The sequence below is a fragment of the Melanotaenia boesemani genome, chromosome 10 (assembly GCF_017639745.1).
Source record: "Melanotaenia boesemani isolate fMelBoe1 chromosome 10, fMelBoe1.pri, whole genome shotgun sequence".
NCBI classification, from domain to species: domain Eukaryota; kingdom Metazoa; phylum Chordata; class Actinopteri; order Atheriniformes; family Melanotaeniidae; genus Melanotaenia; species Melanotaenia boesemani.
In genome coordinates this window covers 5,930,298-5,951,056 of record NC_055691.1, presented here as the reverse complement: position 1 = coordinate 5,951,056, position 20,759 = coordinate 5,930,298, and the positions used below count along the sequence as shown (strand labels likewise).

General features: G+C 38.6%; 1 protein-coding gene across 11 annotated transcripts in view; it reads left to right on the top strand.

Moving 5' to 3' along the window:
- The window catches only part of ppfibp2b (PPFIA binding protein 2b), a 124,858-nt gene that overhangs the window by 41,057 nt on the left and 63,042 nt on the right, over positions 1 to 20,759 (top strand). For 9 of the 11 annotated variants that reach the window (XM_041996444.1, XM_041996439.1, XM_041996437.1 and 6 more), the window contains exons 2-3: positions 2,154 to 2,250; positions 7,518 to 7,726. In XM_041996444.1, the coding sequence (XP_041852378.1) occupies positions 2,169 to 2,250; positions 7,518 to 7,726 (291 nt within the window). In that variant the 5' untranslated portion in view covers positions 2,154 to 2,168. Of the gene's footprint in view, positions 1 to 2,153; positions 2,251 to 7,517; positions 7,727 to 12,467; positions 12,564 to 17,990; positions 18,232 to 20,759 lie in introns of those variants that run through there. The other 2 variants (XM_041996447.1, XM_041996448.1) reach the window with 2 other exon arrangements.

The following is a 20,759-nucleotide window of genomic DNA, read 5'->3' as shown; positions in this document are numbered from 1 at the left end:
AAATAATACACGAGGAGATGATTACACCAGGTCTTTGTTGTGACTAATGTCTTGTTGAAATTGTTTTCAGTCTACTTAAATAAAACTAAACTATGGACAGACAACATAGAAAGAACTCATTTTATTGGTCTGGTTTGTGCCCTTTAATGTCCTCCATCCTCCATTCTACCTGTGCCGTAAATATTTTGGAGGATTTCTCAAAGTATGTGGAGACTGCAGTGTCCTTAAAACCACAATCAAAACCAAAGAAAGTATAGTTGTTGGAAATGTTACCAGAACATCAGACGTTTAAAATATGATGCAACTAATGCGAATCTTGTACAACTCTTTGATAGTGCTCTTTTTGCTGTTTGCATTTTCTTAGTAGCACAGACTTCTGTTTAGTCTGAAAACGTATAAATGGTTATATCCCCATGTCGACGTCATGATTAGCTTGTGCTTTCACTGATGTCAAACATAATCATAGCTTAAAGTTTGGACGTGGCATTTTAATCCCACATTGTACACTGAAGTACAATTAAACTCAATGCTTTAGCTTCACCTGTAGGGCTCCAGTTGAAAGTTGCCCTACAGGCAAAGGATTAGAAGGAATCATGAATTGACAACGCTTTTCTAGTCATGTCACCACTCAAAGTGCTTAAACACTGCATGTCCCATTCACCCATCCACAAACACACTCACACAGCACTTCTATTGTTATATACGAAGCACTTTCTCTATAAAACACATTCATATCCTGACAGACACATCGGGAGGTGCCGTGGGGTTCAGTGTCTTGCCCTAAGGACACTTCGGCATGTAGCCAGGGGAAGCCTGATCCACCGACTTTCAGGCTGGCAGATGACTGCTCTTCCTCCTGAGCTATAGCCTCCTCTATAAATAATATAGAAAGCAGCAGGGAATGACATGAAGCATAGGGCCACAGGTCGGGACCTGAAACTGGACCGGCTGTGGTGTGAAGCTTCAGCCTCTGGGAACCCATTCACCCAGCCAAGCCACCGTCTAAATGCCTCTATTTTATTAAATACTTGCATCTGAGGTGAGGGAGGGAGTGTGCACTTGTCAGGAAATAAGGGAGAAGGATTTTTGTGATGAGACAAAAACAAGGCATCCTTAGCAGAGCTGTGACCTTAGCTAGAAGTGACAAACGACTGATTAAACACAGAAGCTTTTCTAATGTAAATGTAATTGTACAACAACTACAGAAAGAAGAGTGAGGATAGTAGTTGCTCAAAGGTCTAGTTGGTTGTATGGTTCATGGCTTCCTTTTCCAACTGATTTCTGGTGAAAGACTACAGATCTCCTGAACTGATAATAGTGAGAGAAAGTTACTGCTCCATCTGAGACATTTAGCTTTATATCACATTTACTGGTATTGTTGAAAAGGCTTTGGCTGAAATTAGATTGAAGCAGACAGGTTTTGATGTTTTCCTCATGGTTTGATCTTGTACTGTACTGAAGTTGAATTTTGCTTTATAAATCAGCCAGAAAATGTCATTATTATTTACATCCTTTTACAGGAGCTACGTTACACAGTTTCCTCTGCACAGTGTTACTGCTGTCTGGCAGAAAGGAATTAGTTTCCATGAAACTCATCATAGAAAAGTGATCTGAGTAATGAAAGCCACACTTTCATTTTTATTAACTGGGAAAGTAACAAACTTTTAAAAATGTTAAGCAAGGCTCTTTGTTTTGAAGTAAAATTCATATTATTTTTCCAGATATTATTTATGAAAAATGGCATGTGATCAGCTTCACCTCCCATGTCAGAGGTCACGGTACTGAAACTACACCAAATCTCGCTAAACAAACATTAATGAGTGAAAAAACAAAAAGAAGAATATTGACTCCTGTTTTTTTCTGTCTCAGTGTTAGATTGTCAAAGCACACAGAAAGTTGCTGAGCAAATTAGATGCATTATCCTTACTGGGTTACAGCTTTCACATCTCCACTGCTGCTTTATTTTGCCACTATGCAGGGGAGTGGTGAGCCCATGCTCATGTAAAGCCACATTAATCCTTTTTTTTGTTTAGTTTTGTTGCTTTACACACGTTTCTCAGATACCACTCAGGGTGTAAACGGTCATTGTTTGTTTACTAAATTGTATATACAGTGCAGTACTAATAAACCCTCTTATTTTGTTTATAAACCAGGACACTTGAGATCTGATGCTACCTGCCATCACCATGGAAACGGAGGCCAGTCACATGCTGGAGGCTGCACTGGAGCAGATGGACGACATCATTGCAGGTGAGAGCCACCAGCAGCAGGTGTTGTCTTTGTGACATGGGAGTAGCTGAGAAAAGTGCCAGTCCAGCTTTCAGCCTGTTGAAAAAGATGCTGGATGTGAGCAGAAGTCAAAGAATCTCATGTTACAACATCCAGAATAATAATTTATACAACCATACCGAGCCATTGCAGCATGGAAGAACTTCTGTAGTTTCTGTAGATACAGTAAAGTTTGGTTGGCTAGCTGTACAAAAATATAAGTATACTAATGTTACGTATTGCTACTTAATGCATGTATTGCTGACAGGATTTTTTTTTCTTAAATAGTAATAGTGTTTGTCAGGTGGCAACTGTACTGTGCACAAGATACAGATTCATTAGGAAATGAGTTTTTTTATTCTCTTTACTCAGTATGTTTACACAATTTATTGAAGCTAGAGCTGCAGCTCAACTTTGACATTCAGATGGACCGTATGCGTCTCAGTCTATAATCGCAGGATGGGAATCAACTTATTGACTAAAGTATGTCTACTGTGCAACGATAGATGGCATTATGCAACCTTTTAGCTTGTAAATGCTTTGTTTTCCTAGTTGAACGATAACATCTTTTTTTTCTGCCTTTCTTGCTTCTTCTCCTGCATATCTTCTTCCTCATCGCACCCGATTCTTCTTCTTTGTTTCTTTTACTTCTACTCCTACCCCCAAAAACTGAGATGCATATTAAAACTTTTCAGACACGAAGGAAATAAGAGATTTATTCATTTAAAAGATATAAATTGCAAAATCAGGGTTTTATAAAAAAAATTTTTTATAGTTTTATAATGTTACTATTTTAGCTTTACTAAAATGTAAAGGTGCAGTGTATTCAAAGCACAAGATCACTGAGATAAAGTCATTTCTTTATTTTGGATTATCTTGATTATTTTGCCCTTTGGTAACAGCTCTGTGCTGCACTGCAACATGACATTCAGATCTCCAGGGCTTAATATAACCGAGTTATTAAAAGAACATGATTTTGGCTCGTTTCTGCTTTCCTTGTACATATGCTGCAGTTTGACTTAGGCTGTGACTTTTCTTCTCCAATTCAGAATCTCACAGCACTACAGAAAATATTAGTTTGACTCCAAATGTCAGCAGCAGGTTAATAAGTGGCAAACTTGTGCGCTTTCCACTGTGACACTGGCTTATTTTTTATGTTTGTGTGTGCCTCTGTATGCATCACAAGGGTTGTGTTTGCTGCAGCCCTTTCAGCCTTGAATAAGCAGGATTTAACTAACAGTGGGGTGAATGTTTAATGTGGAAAAACAGAAAGCATCTGCAATGCCACACAGAAGGAGATAAAAAGACAGATTTCTTCCTGAATTCCAAAAAAAGTTTCCCATGACATTAGGATATACATAAATAAACATATTTCTGGCTTGATTCGCTGCATAGCTTCATAATATCAAGAGCTGCAATGATTAAGATTTTCTTAAATATACTGTACTATCAGGAAAAGCACTTAAATGGCATTTTGTTACCAATTTTTGATTTTTTTTAGATAATGTAATGAAAATATTGAGTAAATATTTGGCAGATGATCCAAATAGAAGTGATAATCATTGTATTGACAAATTACAAGCCAGATTTTTTTTCATTTAGAGGCTTCTGATGTGGTTTTTTTTACCATAAAAGCTGCTGCTATTTGTCAAAAACATGCTGAGCCGTGAGTGCTCTGCGTTTGCTATTCCGGTTCTTGCTGACCACAAATAGAAATACATTAAAAATCCCATTAGCGATAACATCATCCAATCACTGACGAGGAAATTAGAGCCACTTATCAACAGAACTGAGATATGTTGGTCATATTACATTCCATGATTGAGAGGTTTTTTGGCTAAGCATCTTGTGGGAACGTAAACGAAAGCTCTCTACTTGTTGTGATCTTCATGTTATTTTTCATAGAACTGAATAGTGCTTTCATTTACTATTTCCCTCTACATATGTGTACAGCTTTTCAGACCTTTAAGGAATATGAAACCCAGACTGGAATACATGCCTAATTTATTTGTGTCTCTATTACAGAACCTAACTGCTAAATATACAGTACATACATCTGGAATTGGTAAAGCTCTACAGGTAATAGAGCTCAGACTGCATGGCTTTATCTTGCCATGGGAGGGGTTCAAGCAGTGGCCTTTCTGTGGAGAGTTTGCATGTTCTCCCTGTGTAGGCGTGGGTCTTTCCAGGTGCTCCGTCTTCCTCCCACCTTCCAAAGGCATGCATGTTAGGTTAATTGGTCGCTCTATATTCTCTTTTGGAATGAGTATGGGCGCGAGTGGTTTGTCTCTCTGTGTTGGCCCTGTGATGGACTGGTGACCTGTCTAGGGATAGGCTCCAGCTTCCCCATGACCCTGAACTGGACTAAGCAGTATAGAAAATGAATGGCTTTTAAAGTTGTCCATGATGTATATTTTAGTGATTAGTATTACTTGCCCAGCTCCTATGGTTGACTTGAGTTTGGGAAAGACACTTGTTTCCATACTCTGCGAGAAGCAAGAACTTTTTTTCTTGCTCTCGAGACCATAAGAACAAGAATAAAGTTTTAAATTGGTCCGGACAATTTATACTCCATGAAAAGCTTTGTTTGCAGTGGAGCGGGGATTACTGCAGGGGGATATCTGTATCTGTAACAAGAAACTTCGTCCGTGGCAGAGCAAGGTTGTGCACGCAGCGGTGTCTGTGTCTTTAAATCCCACATGTTGTTTACATTTTAATACTTTCTCACCACGTCGATCAGCTGGTCATTAAAACTATCCATTCAGCCTCAGGGAAAATGCGGAAGCCAAACTTTCCGCTTCATTCTTATCTCCCTTAACAACTCCCACCTCAAATGTCCAGCCAATCACACAATAATTTTAGGAGCCCCACGAGAAGAAAGTTCTTCTCAGCTGATGTGTCGAGAACAAGCAGCACACTGTCCTCAACCACGTTCGCGAGAGCAAAATGACACCATTTTGTTTGTGTGGCCTCATGAACAAGAAAAAAGTTCTTGCTTCCTGCGGAGTATGGAACAGCCTTAAATCAGCATTTTGTACTGCCAGAATTGAAGGAATGTGGCTGCAAATCTCTTTGGATGAAAAAGCTATACTGTATCTATTAGGTTATTTTTGTGTGGAAAAAAGTTTGAATAATTTCATTTAATTTCACTGTTAGCAAGATGTATCCTTTAATAAAACTGAGAAAACAGTGGACAGTATTTAAATTAAATAATAAGAGAAAAACTACTGACCTACACTGTTGATATGTACAAAGCAAAATACAGCAGTTGCATGAAGCAGCAAGAAATTCTAATTGCAGAAAGTAGAGAAAGTAGCCTATTATAAATAAATAAGGAAGAAAAAATTGTTAATTTTATTTAATAAATACACTAAATCAGACCCTAACTATGAAATGGAAATAGTGCAGTTGTTCAGCTGCTGTGGTTGTTGCTGCTGTAGTTGTACAGTAACCCCTCCTTTAGACCGGGTGCATGTGTTACATCTGCGCCACAGTTTTGTTCCGACCTCTGTGGCGCGGCAATCTATACCGGGAGCGTGTCAGGTGTGGAGCGCCAGCATGTGCAGTCCACCTCGCAGGATCTGCGGGATCACAAAATCACAGGAGGGGAGAATCTTGTGATTCTCCACTTCCAGGATAAACATCTTGTCATGTTTGATAACAATAAAAAATAAAATAATTAATTAATTAAAAAACACTGACCGGTTAAACACGAAATGTTTTCATGGTTCAGCAGCGCAAATCTGCACGGGGGCTTTTATTTTGAAAAATACAGAAAGCTTTTATGCTGCTCCCGTGTCTGATTTCCTGTCTGCCCCTATCTGTACTGCCGAATTGATGCATTCTGGGTGCGTGACGCGTCAGTAATAAACTTGGCGCGTAAATTTAGCAGAGCGCCTTGACAATCATTCAGAGATGATTCTGATACGTGCTGCGGTGCACCCGGTATAAAACAAACCATCAACTAAAATGGCCGCGAATAGCAGCAGTTTTTACAACTGAACCTGCTTTGGTGCCGTGTGGACATAGCCTAAGTTAGAAGTCTTTAAAGTACATCTTCCTCTGTTTTCTTTGGCCAAGCACTCTGAAATCTGCATTTAAAAAGGAGAAATAATGAAGAGGTTAATTATTCTATCACATTGTGCATGTTAGCTCTACGCTCAACCAGCACACACACATTTGTAGTTGTCTTATTGCAGTTATTGCAAACTTTTACCATGCCACCCTTTGGAGCCTTTGGAGGAGTAAACATTTGCAAGTATACACACATATATATATATATATATATATATATATATATATATATATATATATAACTTACTATAACTATATAACTTTTAAATAAACTTATTGTACTCATAACATCACAGAGGTGAGGAAGATGTAATAAGAAACACATTTACTGTTAAACCAAGATATCTGCCATCTTTCATCCCAGTTACTTTTTTCTCCATATCTCTCTTTTTTTTTCTCCCTTCGATGCGTTCAGTAAACCCGGATCTCTGTTGTTGTTGTTGTTGTTCTTCTTCTTCTTCTTCTTCTGCTTCTTCATATTTTTTGGCAGTTGGCAAAAACAAATTGGTGCATTACTACCACCAAGTGGTGTAAAGTATGGACCAGAATGTTTCCAAGAACCAAAATTGTCAAAACATTAGTTTGTCTGCTGCATTTTCCCATTCCCATGCACCCCCCTGTCATGTTGCATGGGATGCAGTCTTTCTTTCCATGCAGTCATGCAGTCTTTCTTTCCCCCACTTTGAGAACCACTGTCTTATTGTCTTGTTTGTGTCTCATCTTTATCCAGTTGTGTAGCTTTTATCTTGGGCTTTTATCTTGTTGCAGAGGTTACGTAAAGGCTTTTGTGCAGATGTTTTTATTTCCATTGAGTGCTGTTGACTAATTGTGGGCTGCATTGACTGTGTGAATGCAGTGTACTGTATAGCTGTTTTTAGAGCTGTGATTACTTGAATGCATCCAGATGTGTGTTAGAGTGCGTCTCACATTGTAAGTGTCAGTGCCAGGGCAGAGATCCAGGTGACACATGGACATGTTGGAAATCTTCAGGAGCATGTATGGCTCTGATTAACTTATGCCTTCCTAGCAGTCTAAGCGTCATTTAAAGGGTTCTTTTAAATGTACAGTTGATGTGCTTTATAGATTTGCTTTGCAGTTTTGTCAGATTTAGCATGGTGGATAGTATTTTAGATACGTAAATAACGTCTCTCCTCTCGGCCTTCACACACTGTCAGGTTCGAAAGTTGCAGTGATGGAGTTTTCCAGCAGCATGTATGACCTGGGTTCTCCTGTCAGCGCCGGTCCACTGCAGGTCGTTCAGTTAGCCGAAGATCTCAAACTTGCTTTGGAACTTCAACCCAACCAGGAGGAGAAAGAAAACCTCAGATCACAGCTTCCAGCTGAAACGGCACAGGCTCTCATCGACTGGCTGCAGAGTGGAACTGTGAGTATATTGTTCTCTCCACTTTTACATGTCATTTTTTTTCTATTGAGATATATGGTGTCATTGATGCTGAATTTTAAAACCAAATTGCATCTACGTCACATGGACATGACACTAAAATGATCATTTAAACTGAAAGCAGTTTGATTCTAGTCTTTGTTTTTTGTTTGTTTCTCACCTTTAACACAGCTGAAAATGAGCATCAGTCCAGACTGTAGATTTTGATCAGTTCAGCTTGTTACTCTTGGCTCTCCGAGCATCATGAAATCTATTTTAATGAAGCTCTGTTATGGTTTTGTCTCTTGAACTTGTTGCCGATTATAGTGTTACTTACTCTGTTTGGAAAAAGGCTGAATTTTTAGGCTTGTTTATTGGTAAATGTAAGCATTTTGTGTATTCAGAATAACATTTTCTTGCTCATTTATGATTTTCTGATGCAGAGGTTCTTCCTTCCAGTTGATGTTGGAGGAATCAATTGTAGCTTTGAATCTGTTTATACTTTTATGACAATTTAATTTGACCTGCTAGATGTTATGTGTAACTGCACCTTTTTTACATTGAATAATAACATGATTTAAACAGATTAAAGCTAAGAGAGATGAAAACAATCCTTGAAAAGACTTTTTAACTAGTTTCAATGCTAAGTTTAAATTTTGATTCATAAAGAAGGTTTATAAAGAAGCTCTTTTTAAATTTGCAGTGAAACTCACACATTGTGTAGATATTATACAGCTGTGTTAGAAAACACACTGCATGCTGAGTGTGTGTGCATTATTGGGAGAAAAGGAAAGATTGCCTGGAAAAAAGATCTTCACAGTGATGCTTTGGAAAATAGACCTTCTCCAAGAAATAAATGTTGAACGACCTCTTTATCTAGAAATATTTACGTAACAGTGTCTTCCTTTTTTTTCTTCTTTTAACGTTGGGATTATTTATTACAAATTAGCAAAGAGAGGCTGGATTTACTTGTGCGTTCATTCAGCAGTGATGAGTGTAGAGGGGCTGGTTCAGGATCACAGTTTCATCTATGCTGATCAGAAAGCTGAACATCTTCTTATTATGTTTATATATACTCCATTAGATCAGCATCATTTGAAAGTTTTTTTTTAATAAAAAAATCAAAGGGTTTAAGTAATCTGCATGTTTGCATGTAGTGTAGATATTATTTTAGCCATGCATAGACTGCCTGTGTCTTCCAACTAACGTAATGTTTAAGTAGTTTGAAGCATTGAGTGTTCAGTGATTTTTGTCAGAGCGGGACATCACATAACTCTGCAGTAATCCATCATCTGGTGTTTTCACTGTACAGGGAGTCTGCAGTGGAGTCAGACAGGGTTAGCTGGGGGGTCAGAGGGAGCACAGAGGAATTTAGCTGCTGTGCTACAGAACAGCTATTCTCTGCTGCACAATGTTAGCACGTCTCTGCGAGGTTGAACTCAGGACTCATTTGGTGTCTCGCCAGTCTTACACCATCTATTCTGTTCTGTCTTTCTGTATTTCTTTGTCTTTTTTTTCTGTCTTTCTGTTTTGCAAATATTTTTATTATTACAATAATTTTTTAACAGATTACTTAAAAACTTGTCTGATCTGACAAAGATTTATACCAGATTTTATTAAAAAATTAGTTACAACTTACCATAAAAAGAAATTAATATGGGTAATGACATTACAGTATGCATGCACATACATACATACTTGTACAGCCTGAAGGTGGAAAAACAAATCCTATTACCACTTGCATTTAACTGAAATACAGTAGCTAAGAATTGGGCTGGGTGATATAAACCAAATTTCATTTCTTAATATTTTTTGCCTGAATCACAACATATGATATATATATCAATATATATATATTTTTTGTCAAATAACCAAAGAGGCAGTTCTAATTTACAGGTCTAAATGCACTTTTATTAAGGATCTCCAGCACAGTTGCATTAAATCAGCTGACTGAAATTGAAGTAGCTGTATATTAAATGAAATGTTTTCAAAACTAAATAAATGAAAAATACTTTTCAATGATGATAACAAAAATACAGCTGTGCAAAATGCAAAAAGAAAAGATCCTTTTAGCTCAAGACAAGCCATCTCAATATAAACAATATTCCCTCATTCTCTATCGGATGTGAAAAAGTCAGATATATTTGAAAATCTCAATATATTGCCCAGCCCTACCAAGACCCCCCTTTCCCATTTGACAAACATAAAGCTGCAAGAGGCTACAACTCCTCAACGCAGCCACCTTAAATCTCCGCCTCTGGCCTGTCTGTGACTCCCCCTTGGGCTGGACAATACTTCAAGATTTTCAGATATTTCAAAGACTTTTTCACAGGCAATGTAGAATGAGGGAATATCGTTTATATCAGAAATTATATTGAGATATACATATATTGTATATCGTGATTCAGGTAAAAAGAAGTATATATATATTGAGATATGAAACTTAGTTCATGTTGCCCGGCCCTAACTCAGCCCTCTCTCTGAGCCTCTTTCCTGACTACATACTGTACAAACAACGCCAGTAGAATCACAAATAACACGTTGGTAATGACGTCTTCATGATGGTATGACTAACTGGTTTTAATTGGACTGCATGGTGATGTGGTGGTTAGCACTTTCTCTGGTATCCTTTCTGTATGTTTATATGTTCTCCCCATGTATTCATAGGTTCTCTCCGGATACACCGGGCATGCATGTTAGGTTAATTATTCACTCTAAATTCTTTGTCTTTCTAAATTTGTCTCTCTGTGTTGGCGTTGCTATGGACTGGCAACCTGTCCAGGATGTACCCTGCCTCTTGCCTCCTAGCTGCTGGCCTAGGCTCCAGCTTCCCCGTGACCCTGAATTGGAATGATCGGTTTAGAAAAAGGAATAGATGAATGATTTTAAAGGTCCCATATTATGCAAAATTCACTTTTTAATGGTTTTGGAACAGTCATACTGGTCCCCCCGCATGTGTAGGAGACCCGTAAGTGTGAAACTCTTTCAGGCGCTCTCTCTCCCCCCTGCTCCACCTCTAGTGAAGTAAGCGCTGAAATGAGCTTGTTTGAAAGCGTGTACGTTATGACGTCATAAGGGACAATAACCACTCCCCACAGAGCGATGGACCCGTCTACCGGCTCTCAAAGCCCGCCCTCTAAAAATCACCTAGCGCCCAGTGTTTTTCCCTCTTCGGCAACCCTCGTTAGCGGACATGGCTAAGCGACAGAAGCACTGTTCTGTTTGTGGCTGCATAAATGAACACGAAAACGTTTTTTTACTTCCATCCACTGAACCCACGAGGACTGAGTGGATTAATTTTATTTTTGGAGGAAATGTACCCGGAAAACTTCCAAAGGTTTTGCATGTCTGTGGCCAGCATTTCAAAGAGGACTGTTTCCACAACATGGGGGCATGGAAAGCAGGCTTCGCCAACCGTTTGAAGCTGAAGCCAGGTTCAATACCAACTGTCCGTGACACAGCTGGAGAGGTAAGAGCAGTACTGTTAGTCTTCTTGCTCGAACTTCTTCAGGAATGGGTTCCGGTGTTCCGGCGTTTGTTTATCCTTCACTACGCTGTAATCAGCGTCTAGTTACCGCTAAGGCCTAACCTGTCAATCACCTCATGACGGGCGATGCGATGGGCGGAGCCAACAGCTGAGCTGCTCCACCAGGGTTCCGCCCACCATAAACGGCACATTTCTGAAGCTGCTAAAAAGAGGGAGGTGAAGAGAAGCCGCTGCACTCAAACTGAGGGTCGATTTGTCCATACCATGGCGGAAATATTTCATTTAGATATTAATGAATGGTCTCAGATTGGGAATAAAGTGTATAATATGGGACCTTTAATTGATCACTTAAAATGCCATCCCTAGTTGTGACAGTTCATGACTAGGTACAGAAGAATAATGTAACTGTAATTTAAGGTAACCACACATTTTCAACTTTTAGTGCAAATGTTCAACATCACATTATTATTTGTTAGTGTGTGAAAAGAGAAATCATAATTTTTCTACCTCAGAAATAATGATGCAACACTTTTAATTTTATATCTGGCCTTAACCCCTAAATCTAAAATTCTTCGCCTATGAGAATGTGTCAGATTATCAGCCGAGGTCATAATACACCAGTGAAAACACATATAAACATGCAGACATGAAATGTTTCACAATGTCCCTTTAAGGGATTAAACATGAAGAACACAAATTATGCTTTGGATTAATTTAGCTCTGATTTCTTAGTTAATTTCAGGCAGCTTTAGTTCCGTGCATGGTGCCTAAAACTAATAATCTCACTGTATTGTAATAAATGTACCACTTGTTTATACATATTACTTAATCCATTAGAGGACAGTATGACATCTACAGCAGGGTGTGGTGGTACCTTTCAGGCCATACAAGTTATTGGTGTCCATATAATCAATATTAATGTAAAAGTTATTCATGGGGTACACGAGTTGAAGTGAAATTCTGAGGATTTAAACTGTATTTGCTGTTTGGTGTATGTTCTTTACTGACATCATCATATAAGTGGTTACTACTCAGCCTGTTTTCATTATTATTATAACACTTGAACTGTGTTTTTAGTGAAGGAAGGAGGGAAGAGAGCAAGAAGAGGGGGTTAGAGCATGCTCAGTTAAGTTTTCCTCAGAGACACCATTACAACTTGGCTATTATCAACTTCCTGCGCTGAGTTCCCTCCCTCACGCCCTCTGTTTGTCCTGCATGGCCTCTCAGTCATTATAACTCCTCTGTTTACGTCAGCTTTTACTTCTTTTTCCCCCTTTTCTTTTCTACTGCATGTTATCCTCTCCACTCACTGATACTGTGGACTTATGGGCTCCCGCCCTCTACTTCTCTAATGTGAGTCTGTTTTTGTAAATGTAAATGAGGTAGTTTAGTATTTAAGCTCTCAAGTCTCAGGCAGGAGGGGTGGATTTCTCAGGGCTGCCACTGGTAAGGTAAGATCAAACTGCTCCAACAAGTAGAGTATTTTGACTTTCTGAAGGTCTTTTCTGTATTTCCGCTGAATTCACTGACACACAGCTGTTGTCATCTCTGCTGCTGGACTTTGGTGGCTGTTGTTGCTGAGTTTTGTCCTGCAGAGGCTGCTGTTTTCTGTCCGGAAAGCTGCTTTGAGTTTTCTCGCTCAGCGGTCTTTTAAGCTCCTGCATTGTTTCAACAGCAGATGTCTCAAATGTTGCTCTCACACCCCCCCACCTTCTTTTTCTCTTTCTTTCTGTCTTGTCTCTTTCCTTTACTTATTCCCTGCAACTCTTAACCATCTTGTTTCAGTATACAAGTTGAGTATTTGTGCTAATATGCAATGTGATGATGTAAAAAAAGCCTTTTAATTCAATTTATTATACTTATATTCATTATATTTTAAAAATATAATGTTTTATTTAGTAATCTGTCAAGCTGTTAAAGTTTTACATGATTAAATAAGATCAGTAACCATCTTGTCTGCTTCAAATAATCTGCAACTTCACCTGGACTGTCCCTCGTTTCTTTATCCATTGCCAGGAAAACAGAAGGTCTGCAGTGATTTACTGAAATGGGCATATAAGGCAGCTTTAATTTTCAACCCAGCCTGAACCCTCTTAGCTGTCTTGTTATTTCTTTCGTTAGTTTTCAGAAATAATTCTCCAGACTTCTTGAAGGACTTTTCAAAGCTCTTCTTTGGATGTTTCTGCCTTTTATTCTGTTCTCTGTCTGATCCCCTTTTCACTTCAGTTCATGTGTCATTTAGCGTACCTCAGCCTTTTCTCCCCGTTTCCCTTACTTAAGTTTGGCTTCTTGACAGTCATCCTTCCATGGAGACCATCGCTGATGAGGCTTTGGCCATCAGTAGATGGATCAGCTGAAGATACAGCTGCATCTCTCAGATTCTGGGTCAGGTCTTTGTTGGATTTGTTCTGTTTTTCTTGTTTTAAAACTTTTTAAACCAACAACTTCTTCATTTGTCCCTCACTTGTCAGGTTTCCTCAGATATTTTAAGGACACATCACATCATGCTGAGATATGTAGTATTCAGGAAATAGCTCTTTGGGAATCATCTTGTTTCTGTGAAAATGCTTTTTTCTGGTTTTCAGTCAGTGTGATATTTGGCATTTTGTAGAGATGCAAATGAAGAAATGGGAACAGACTGTGTGTCTTTGTGAGAGGTTGCTAGTAACAAATGCCGTAAAGGTGCTATGTAAAATGTATTCCTTTCTAAATGATCCTATGTGTAGATACAACACCGGTTCATCGACTGATACTGGAAAGGGGTCTACACACAAACTTAACTTGGGAGTTCCTAACTCTTACAACAACGCTCACTCAGCAAAAGGCTATGGTTTTGTTGACTTTAAGCCTCTTGTTTCTATAGTAACCGAGTTTTGGGTGGCCGAAACAGCACAGGTTTTAGAACGGGCTCCAGAGTGAAGTTTTCTTGAAACGCAAGGCGATGATGGGGTCTGTGACGCCATCTTGCAGTTGCGCTCTCAAGCCAATTTACACACACAAATAACACGACAACAACGGTGGACCTCCATGTTCTGTTTGTGCTGCCAAATCTTTCAATTACCTTTTCATTAATTGTCATAAAAAGCACTCAGTGCAAATATATATAAAAAACATTAACAAGACCCAAAGGGAATAAAAAAAACTACACCATACGTCTTTCACACCTCCAGCATACTACAGAATCTCAGTTTCAGTCTCGTCATCTTATCAGGGGTCAAGTGACTTCTATGGATGATCCTGTACATGATCGATCACATCTGCACCTCTCTTGATAACTTATACCAACATTTAACAAAATATTTCCATGGTGTTTCTTTTATTTCCTCATTTAAGTCTCTCCTGAACTCTGTGCCTTTGAGTTTTGGAGGATGGGTGGTTCTCATTAGATTATAAAATCTAGATGCTACACCTTTAGATGCTTGGGTACATTGGCAGATCTCCTGTATAGTAGTGACAGTTGTTAAGCAATATTTTTTGTTGTACACCTCTTATGGTGCTTAGTGTTGCAAATCTTTTAAAGTAATTTGGTCTCTCAAAGAAAAAGCTGCTTCCCCTGCAACATTTATGCCGTTGGTGAAAACGGAGAGATTACATGCGCCAAATAATCAGTACACTTTTGTACAATTGGACGTTACCAAAAGTCTGATGAGAACATACTTCATTCATGGGGTCTGCTGTTGCCAACTACAGGCCTGACATGCACACTTCATCGTTTCTAGTTTCGTTCTGCATTTTCTGTCTCCACAGAGATATTTTTCATTCCACTGTTGTGTACCAGGTGAGTTTTCAGCCATCATGCCAAATTAATAGCATGAACAATAGCAGCTTTGGATATATTTAAGTATTTTCTGCACCTCAGTGTTGAGTAAAAGGTGTTAAAATAACAAAGACCTTCTTTAAAATGAGATTAATTAATTGTATGCGTATTAATACAGCATTTTAACCACCGGAGCAGTGCTTTTGCACTCACTGTGCCAACAGTTATGGGAGACAATGTATGTTTTAGAAATTCCTGACATGAAACAGAGGGCGTAACATAAACTATGGTACATTCTTGGTGTTCCATTCCTGGAACTCTTAAAATTAAGTGAAAAGCATGCAACATAAAGTTTAGGAGAGGCCAGCTGTGGGTCTGTGATGGATGGTTGGAGTTAGCAGTCGTTAGAAAAACTACTTTTGAAAAACTCAAAAGAAACAATTCCCTTGTTAGTCTGGATATTCCACAAAACTCACTCTGTTAACAAAAGAGGCTGTTTCTGCAGCAGAAAGCTGCTCAATTGCCAATTTCAAAAGCAGACAAACAAAAGTCTGGCAGACCATCAAGCTTGGCTGCCTGTTCTTGTATTCTTCCTGTCCACCTTCTCCTCCTTCCCTTGCACCTCCCTGCTGAACTAGAGGAACTGGATCAAAGAAGATGCTTGCACTCTGCAATTAGTGTGCACCCTTTGAGCTTCTTTCCAGGGAATACTCTACAGTGAAACAGAGTCACACATGTAAACACAGGAAGCATCATAAGTTTAGTATTGGCAGGAAGCTGTGATGTCTTGTGGTTGGCACTCATTACTGCTAACCCCGACATGCTTGTTTGCAGATGATCCCATGATCTTGACAAAGTTCAAGATTTTCAGAGCAGTTTTCCTAACCTCTAGAGGATGTAGATGTTTCAGTTGTTTTGTTTTCTATTAGAGCTGAGGGTCTATTTTAATGTTACAGAAGATGGTTGCCATGCATCATGTTGCTCTTCTATAGAAAACACGCACCAACATCCCCACACAAAGGACTCTGGGATTAATTCGCCATTCTGGGGAAACCTGGGTTCTTTTTACAGCAGTTCAGCAGTGGCCATCTTCTTTTTAATCTCTGTCTTTTTCAGAATTTCTGATGAGTTTTCAATCTTATACATTTTTTGTGTACTTAGCTGCAGTAGCAGCTTCATGATTTGCCCACAAAAAGAAAATTAACAAGCAGATTTTTGCCTCTGTTTCCATGTTGGAGGCAGTGCAGTGATGAACATCCCGGAAACTTTCCCAGGTGATGTGGTTTTATCTGGCCGTGGTTTGGATGGAAGGTCAGTTTGGTCTCTTTGTGAGAGACCTTTTTTCAGTGTCAGCTAGAAGAACAAAATGTTGAACGAACAGGTGAGGTGGTACACCTGAGAAGGGTTATAGGTGTCAGATGCAACAAGTACATGATTTAAAATGAAAAGGTACCAATCTGATACTTCCATGTGTAGGTAAGAACATCACTAGCTCAGCCATTAAATGACATTATTAAATACAGTTGCACACATTGTCTAACCTGCAAACATGTTTTATTTGCAAAGTCATCATGAAGGGTTGGCTCCTTGCAGGACAAATTAAAATTTGTTGACTTTTTTTTTTTTTTTAATTTCCATTATTCATCATGTTTAGCTTATTTCTTTCTTTTTTTCCTTGAAGCATTCACTGCCTGCCTGTTAGTCCTCTCTCCTGTGCTTACATTGCGGAAAGTTCGGAGACATCGTTTTCCTCAGTTATTGCCGCCCTTTGTGTCTTTAAGGTTTTTCTTCCACACTTCTTAAGATGAAAAGTGTTCAATTCTTGAGAATATTATGAATATGTTGCACAAATGCTTTCTTTCTTTCTTTCTTTCTTTCTTTCTTTCTTTCTTTCTTTCTTTCTTTCTTTCTTTCTTTCTTTCTTTCTTTCTTTCTTTCTTTCTTTCTTTCTTTCTTTCTTTCTTTCTTTCTTTCTTTCTTTCTTTCTTTCTTTCTTTCTTCAGTAACAAATGTAAAATCACAATTTCCAGCCTCTAACTTGAAAAGAAAATATACAATGCCAATAAGAAGTCAGTACTGCTAGGCCTTTATTTTTAAATTAATTATAGAAATACCGATGAGAATCCTCTTCCAGTTTCTGAGGTACAGTGAATGCATCATGATTATGGGCTGAGATAAAGATACTTTAGCTGAATATTTCTGCTCAGAGCCTGAAGTGTGATAGAAATCATTAGGAGCCATGACATTTACACAACACAACAACAAACTAAATAATTTACTTTAAAAAACTACTAAACATGCGTCCATAAACTCACTTCTTTTGTGCAACATTTTTTGAAGACCTACAAGGGTTGCAATGTACTAAAAATTTTAAAGTGCATGTGCGTATATTTGAGTCAGTCTTTCAGACAAATGGTAGACATTGTCTTTGTGAAGGATGTGTAAAATATACAGGAAATGGGGCTCTGAGCTAATGGGTTTAAACATGATCAGATGCACAGATGGCGAGAGTCCTGCAGACAGGGTTGTGAAGTCCTCCAGCACCGTGACTGTAACTTAATTAAAAGAGAGTGCAGAGAAAAACGCAGCATGTTTTGCTGTTTGTGCTGACAGTAAAGCCTGTTGCTGCTTTGTTTGCGTTTCTGACATCAGATGAGCCAAGACTCAGGCACAAACAGATGACAGAGAAAAAAAAGAAAGAAAACAACTTTACCACCCCCTCCCTCTTTTCTGGACTCGGCCATTTGGCCATCAGATGGACCTCAGGGAAAAGGGAGGAAAAAAGAGAAGGAAAAACCCAGAAATGGGGATAAAGGAGGCAGTGTCTGCCTGATTAAAAAGGAGGAATAAATGAGTTGAGAGTGAAGAATAAAGAGAGTAAGGAAGGGAAAAGAGGAAAAGAAAACAGAGGTAGTAAAGAGGGAAAGCAAAGAGAGACCAAAAAGGAGGGGGTCAAATCAAGCAGGGGGAGGGGGGGTGGGGTGGGGTTGTCCTCTCTGGAGATCGTAAAAGCCCTCCTCCTCACAGCACACACACACACACACACACATACATACATACATGCACATGACAGCACTCACATGCTGCAGCAGTTCATGACTCCATTCTTACTTTATAAAGGATTGCTGTTGCACACACACAAACACACACACACATAGTCTGACAAACTCCGACCAAAACACAAGGAAATAGGCAGGGCAGTGATGGGCTGGGAGCATGGAGACTCCCATTGATATCTACAGGCACTTCTCCTGGCTCAAAAAGGTGAGTGCTGAGGATTAGTTTCCTTTTTTATCTCCACATCTGTCCTTGTCGTGCATTCTTTCCATTTGATTTGTGCCCAGAAGGAGCTTTAAGTTGGATACAGAAGGGAAAAGCAGAGTTTAACGGGAGAGGGGAAACTCCTCTCCCCCTGTGTGATAATTGTTGATCTACTTTAGGATGCATGTCATTGTACTGCTGTTATTGTCGTATTTCCTGGCAACGAACTGTTTTCTGATGTAATTTCCCTTCGCTGAAGAGCTGAGCTGCATCTCAAGCTGTGGTGGTGGTGTTAAGGCATGCATCACAAGGATTTTGTTATCACATTAGCAGTGTTATCCATCAGCTGATGGCTGTTGACAAAGCAGTGGTTGATAGCGCGGGATTTAATCAGAGAGAGACAGAGCAGTGCAGGACTTCATCTGTGTACAAGGCGTGTCATTTAGTCTTTAACCCAGAAGAACAAGAAGATTCAGTTTGAGTTGTGTGTCGTGTTCAAATACTCTGATTTTTGATAGTAGAAGTAACCCAGGTTTGTCACTTCTTGATTAATTAAAGTATCTAAAAGTCTTCATTTTCTTTCCATTGAATGTCTTTAGTTTACCTTTAAACCGACTGTTAATCAACTTAAATAAATCAAGTTATTCTTTACATGGATTATTTTAAGCATTTATTTCTGATATTTTATTAACAAATGTGTTTTTCCATAAATAACACCAGTGATGTCGGGCTTCTGTTCTTCAGTCTTTCTGCATTCCAGTGTATTAACATGATATAAAAACACAGTAAAGAAAGGGGAAATTATATTACCAACAGTCTCTTTAGCTCAGTTATTAGCAAGATCCATCCACATTTTAAACTGTGCTACATTTTGCATCAGTTGAGCCATTCTGCATTTTTCTGATATCTAATCAGTTTTGTCTGCTTTGGAGATTTAGTGCTATTTCTAGTCAAAAGTCTATTTTTGATTTGACATCTTGACATGTAAGGATCCTTCCTTCCTTAATGGAAGGCTGTTAGTGAAGATAAGTTCGAGTGCTTTTCGGCTGGACTCTCGTTTCCACTGAATAGATTTAGTTTTTTTTTAACCTAACCTGAACCAACCCATGGTGTACAAATAGGGAAAGACCACACGTTATTTTATAGGTGATCTTTATACAGTTAAAATTCAGATGAAAAACTGGAGAATATTAAAAAAAACATTTTTTTTTATCACTTGTCTTGATCAGTTAGGAGAGTCACATCATGAAGACATCACTTCATCCTCACAAAAAGTCCTCTGTTCTTCAAACATTCAGGTTAGAATAAAGGTTTTTGCAGTGTGATTTCTGTCTGAAAATATTGTTTGAAATGATATTTTACTGTTTTCACTAAGCATCAAAGACATGAGTCCCTCCCATTCATTTGGCCAGAGCCCAGCACCGTGTGACAGGACCAACATAAATTATGAAGATAACAAGACACTTCAAAGACACTGAACAATATGAAGGAGATGAAAAAACTAAGTGTACTTTTGATGAACCACAGTTTCTGTGCTGAAGCCTACCTGTATGATCACGACTGCAGCCTCATTATTAAATCAAACTTACATTGATTCTTTCTGCACTTGCATCAGATCTGGATGTTTAAGATTCTGTCACAGCGGTTCGTCTCGCCAGTTCACGCATTTCTGAGACTCTCCATTAACAATTAATGACTTCCGTTTGTGTTCGACCACAATATTGCATGAAACCCAAAATAATTTTCCACCACTTTTGTGTAGAGCATGGGGAAACTGTACAGCTCGGGCCATGGCGGCGACTTTTGTTAGCAAATGCACATATTTCCCTTTCACACAAGTTAGCAATGTACCCATCTCAAACAGGAAGTGAACGTGATGACATCATGGACAACGTATGAAAAAGAAGGTAGCGACTGGTCAAAGTTGCAGTGATTACATAAAATTGCAAGACGTGCAGAATTCACAAGGATTGGCTGAATTTGCTTTAATAGTCGCAACATCACGAATTCTTGAAGGGACGGATTAACACATTCTGTTTTCTTTAGAAATTATTTCAAAGTTTAAAAAGGGGATGATAACTTAAGTCTCTTGGAAAAATAAAGTACAACCTCCTTAAATTAAAACATCTGTCATATTAGGATATGATAGAAATTCATCTGTCTTTCATCCGGTCTTAAAATTGAGTAAATGCAACCTCAGAAGCAGCTTGTTAAAACAAAGAAGGCTCTTACTGCTTCTATTTAGTGCAGTGAGTGAATAGTAGCCAGGTGCTGCTGATTAAAATGGTCTTTATTACCTGATCATCATCAGTGTGGCTCTTCTGTAAAATAGTTTTTTTTTCAGTTTACTGCTCTGTAACCTTCAGATACTGAAACAAAATTTAACACTCAAACTAAAAAAATGAAGGTACTCTGTCACACCTAATATTTTTTCATTGCCTCAGTGTAAATCATTTGGTTTAACCTGAAATTTTGATTTTCTTCATTTAGTTTCTTTCAAATAAAGAATCAGAATAACTGATTTAATTTTC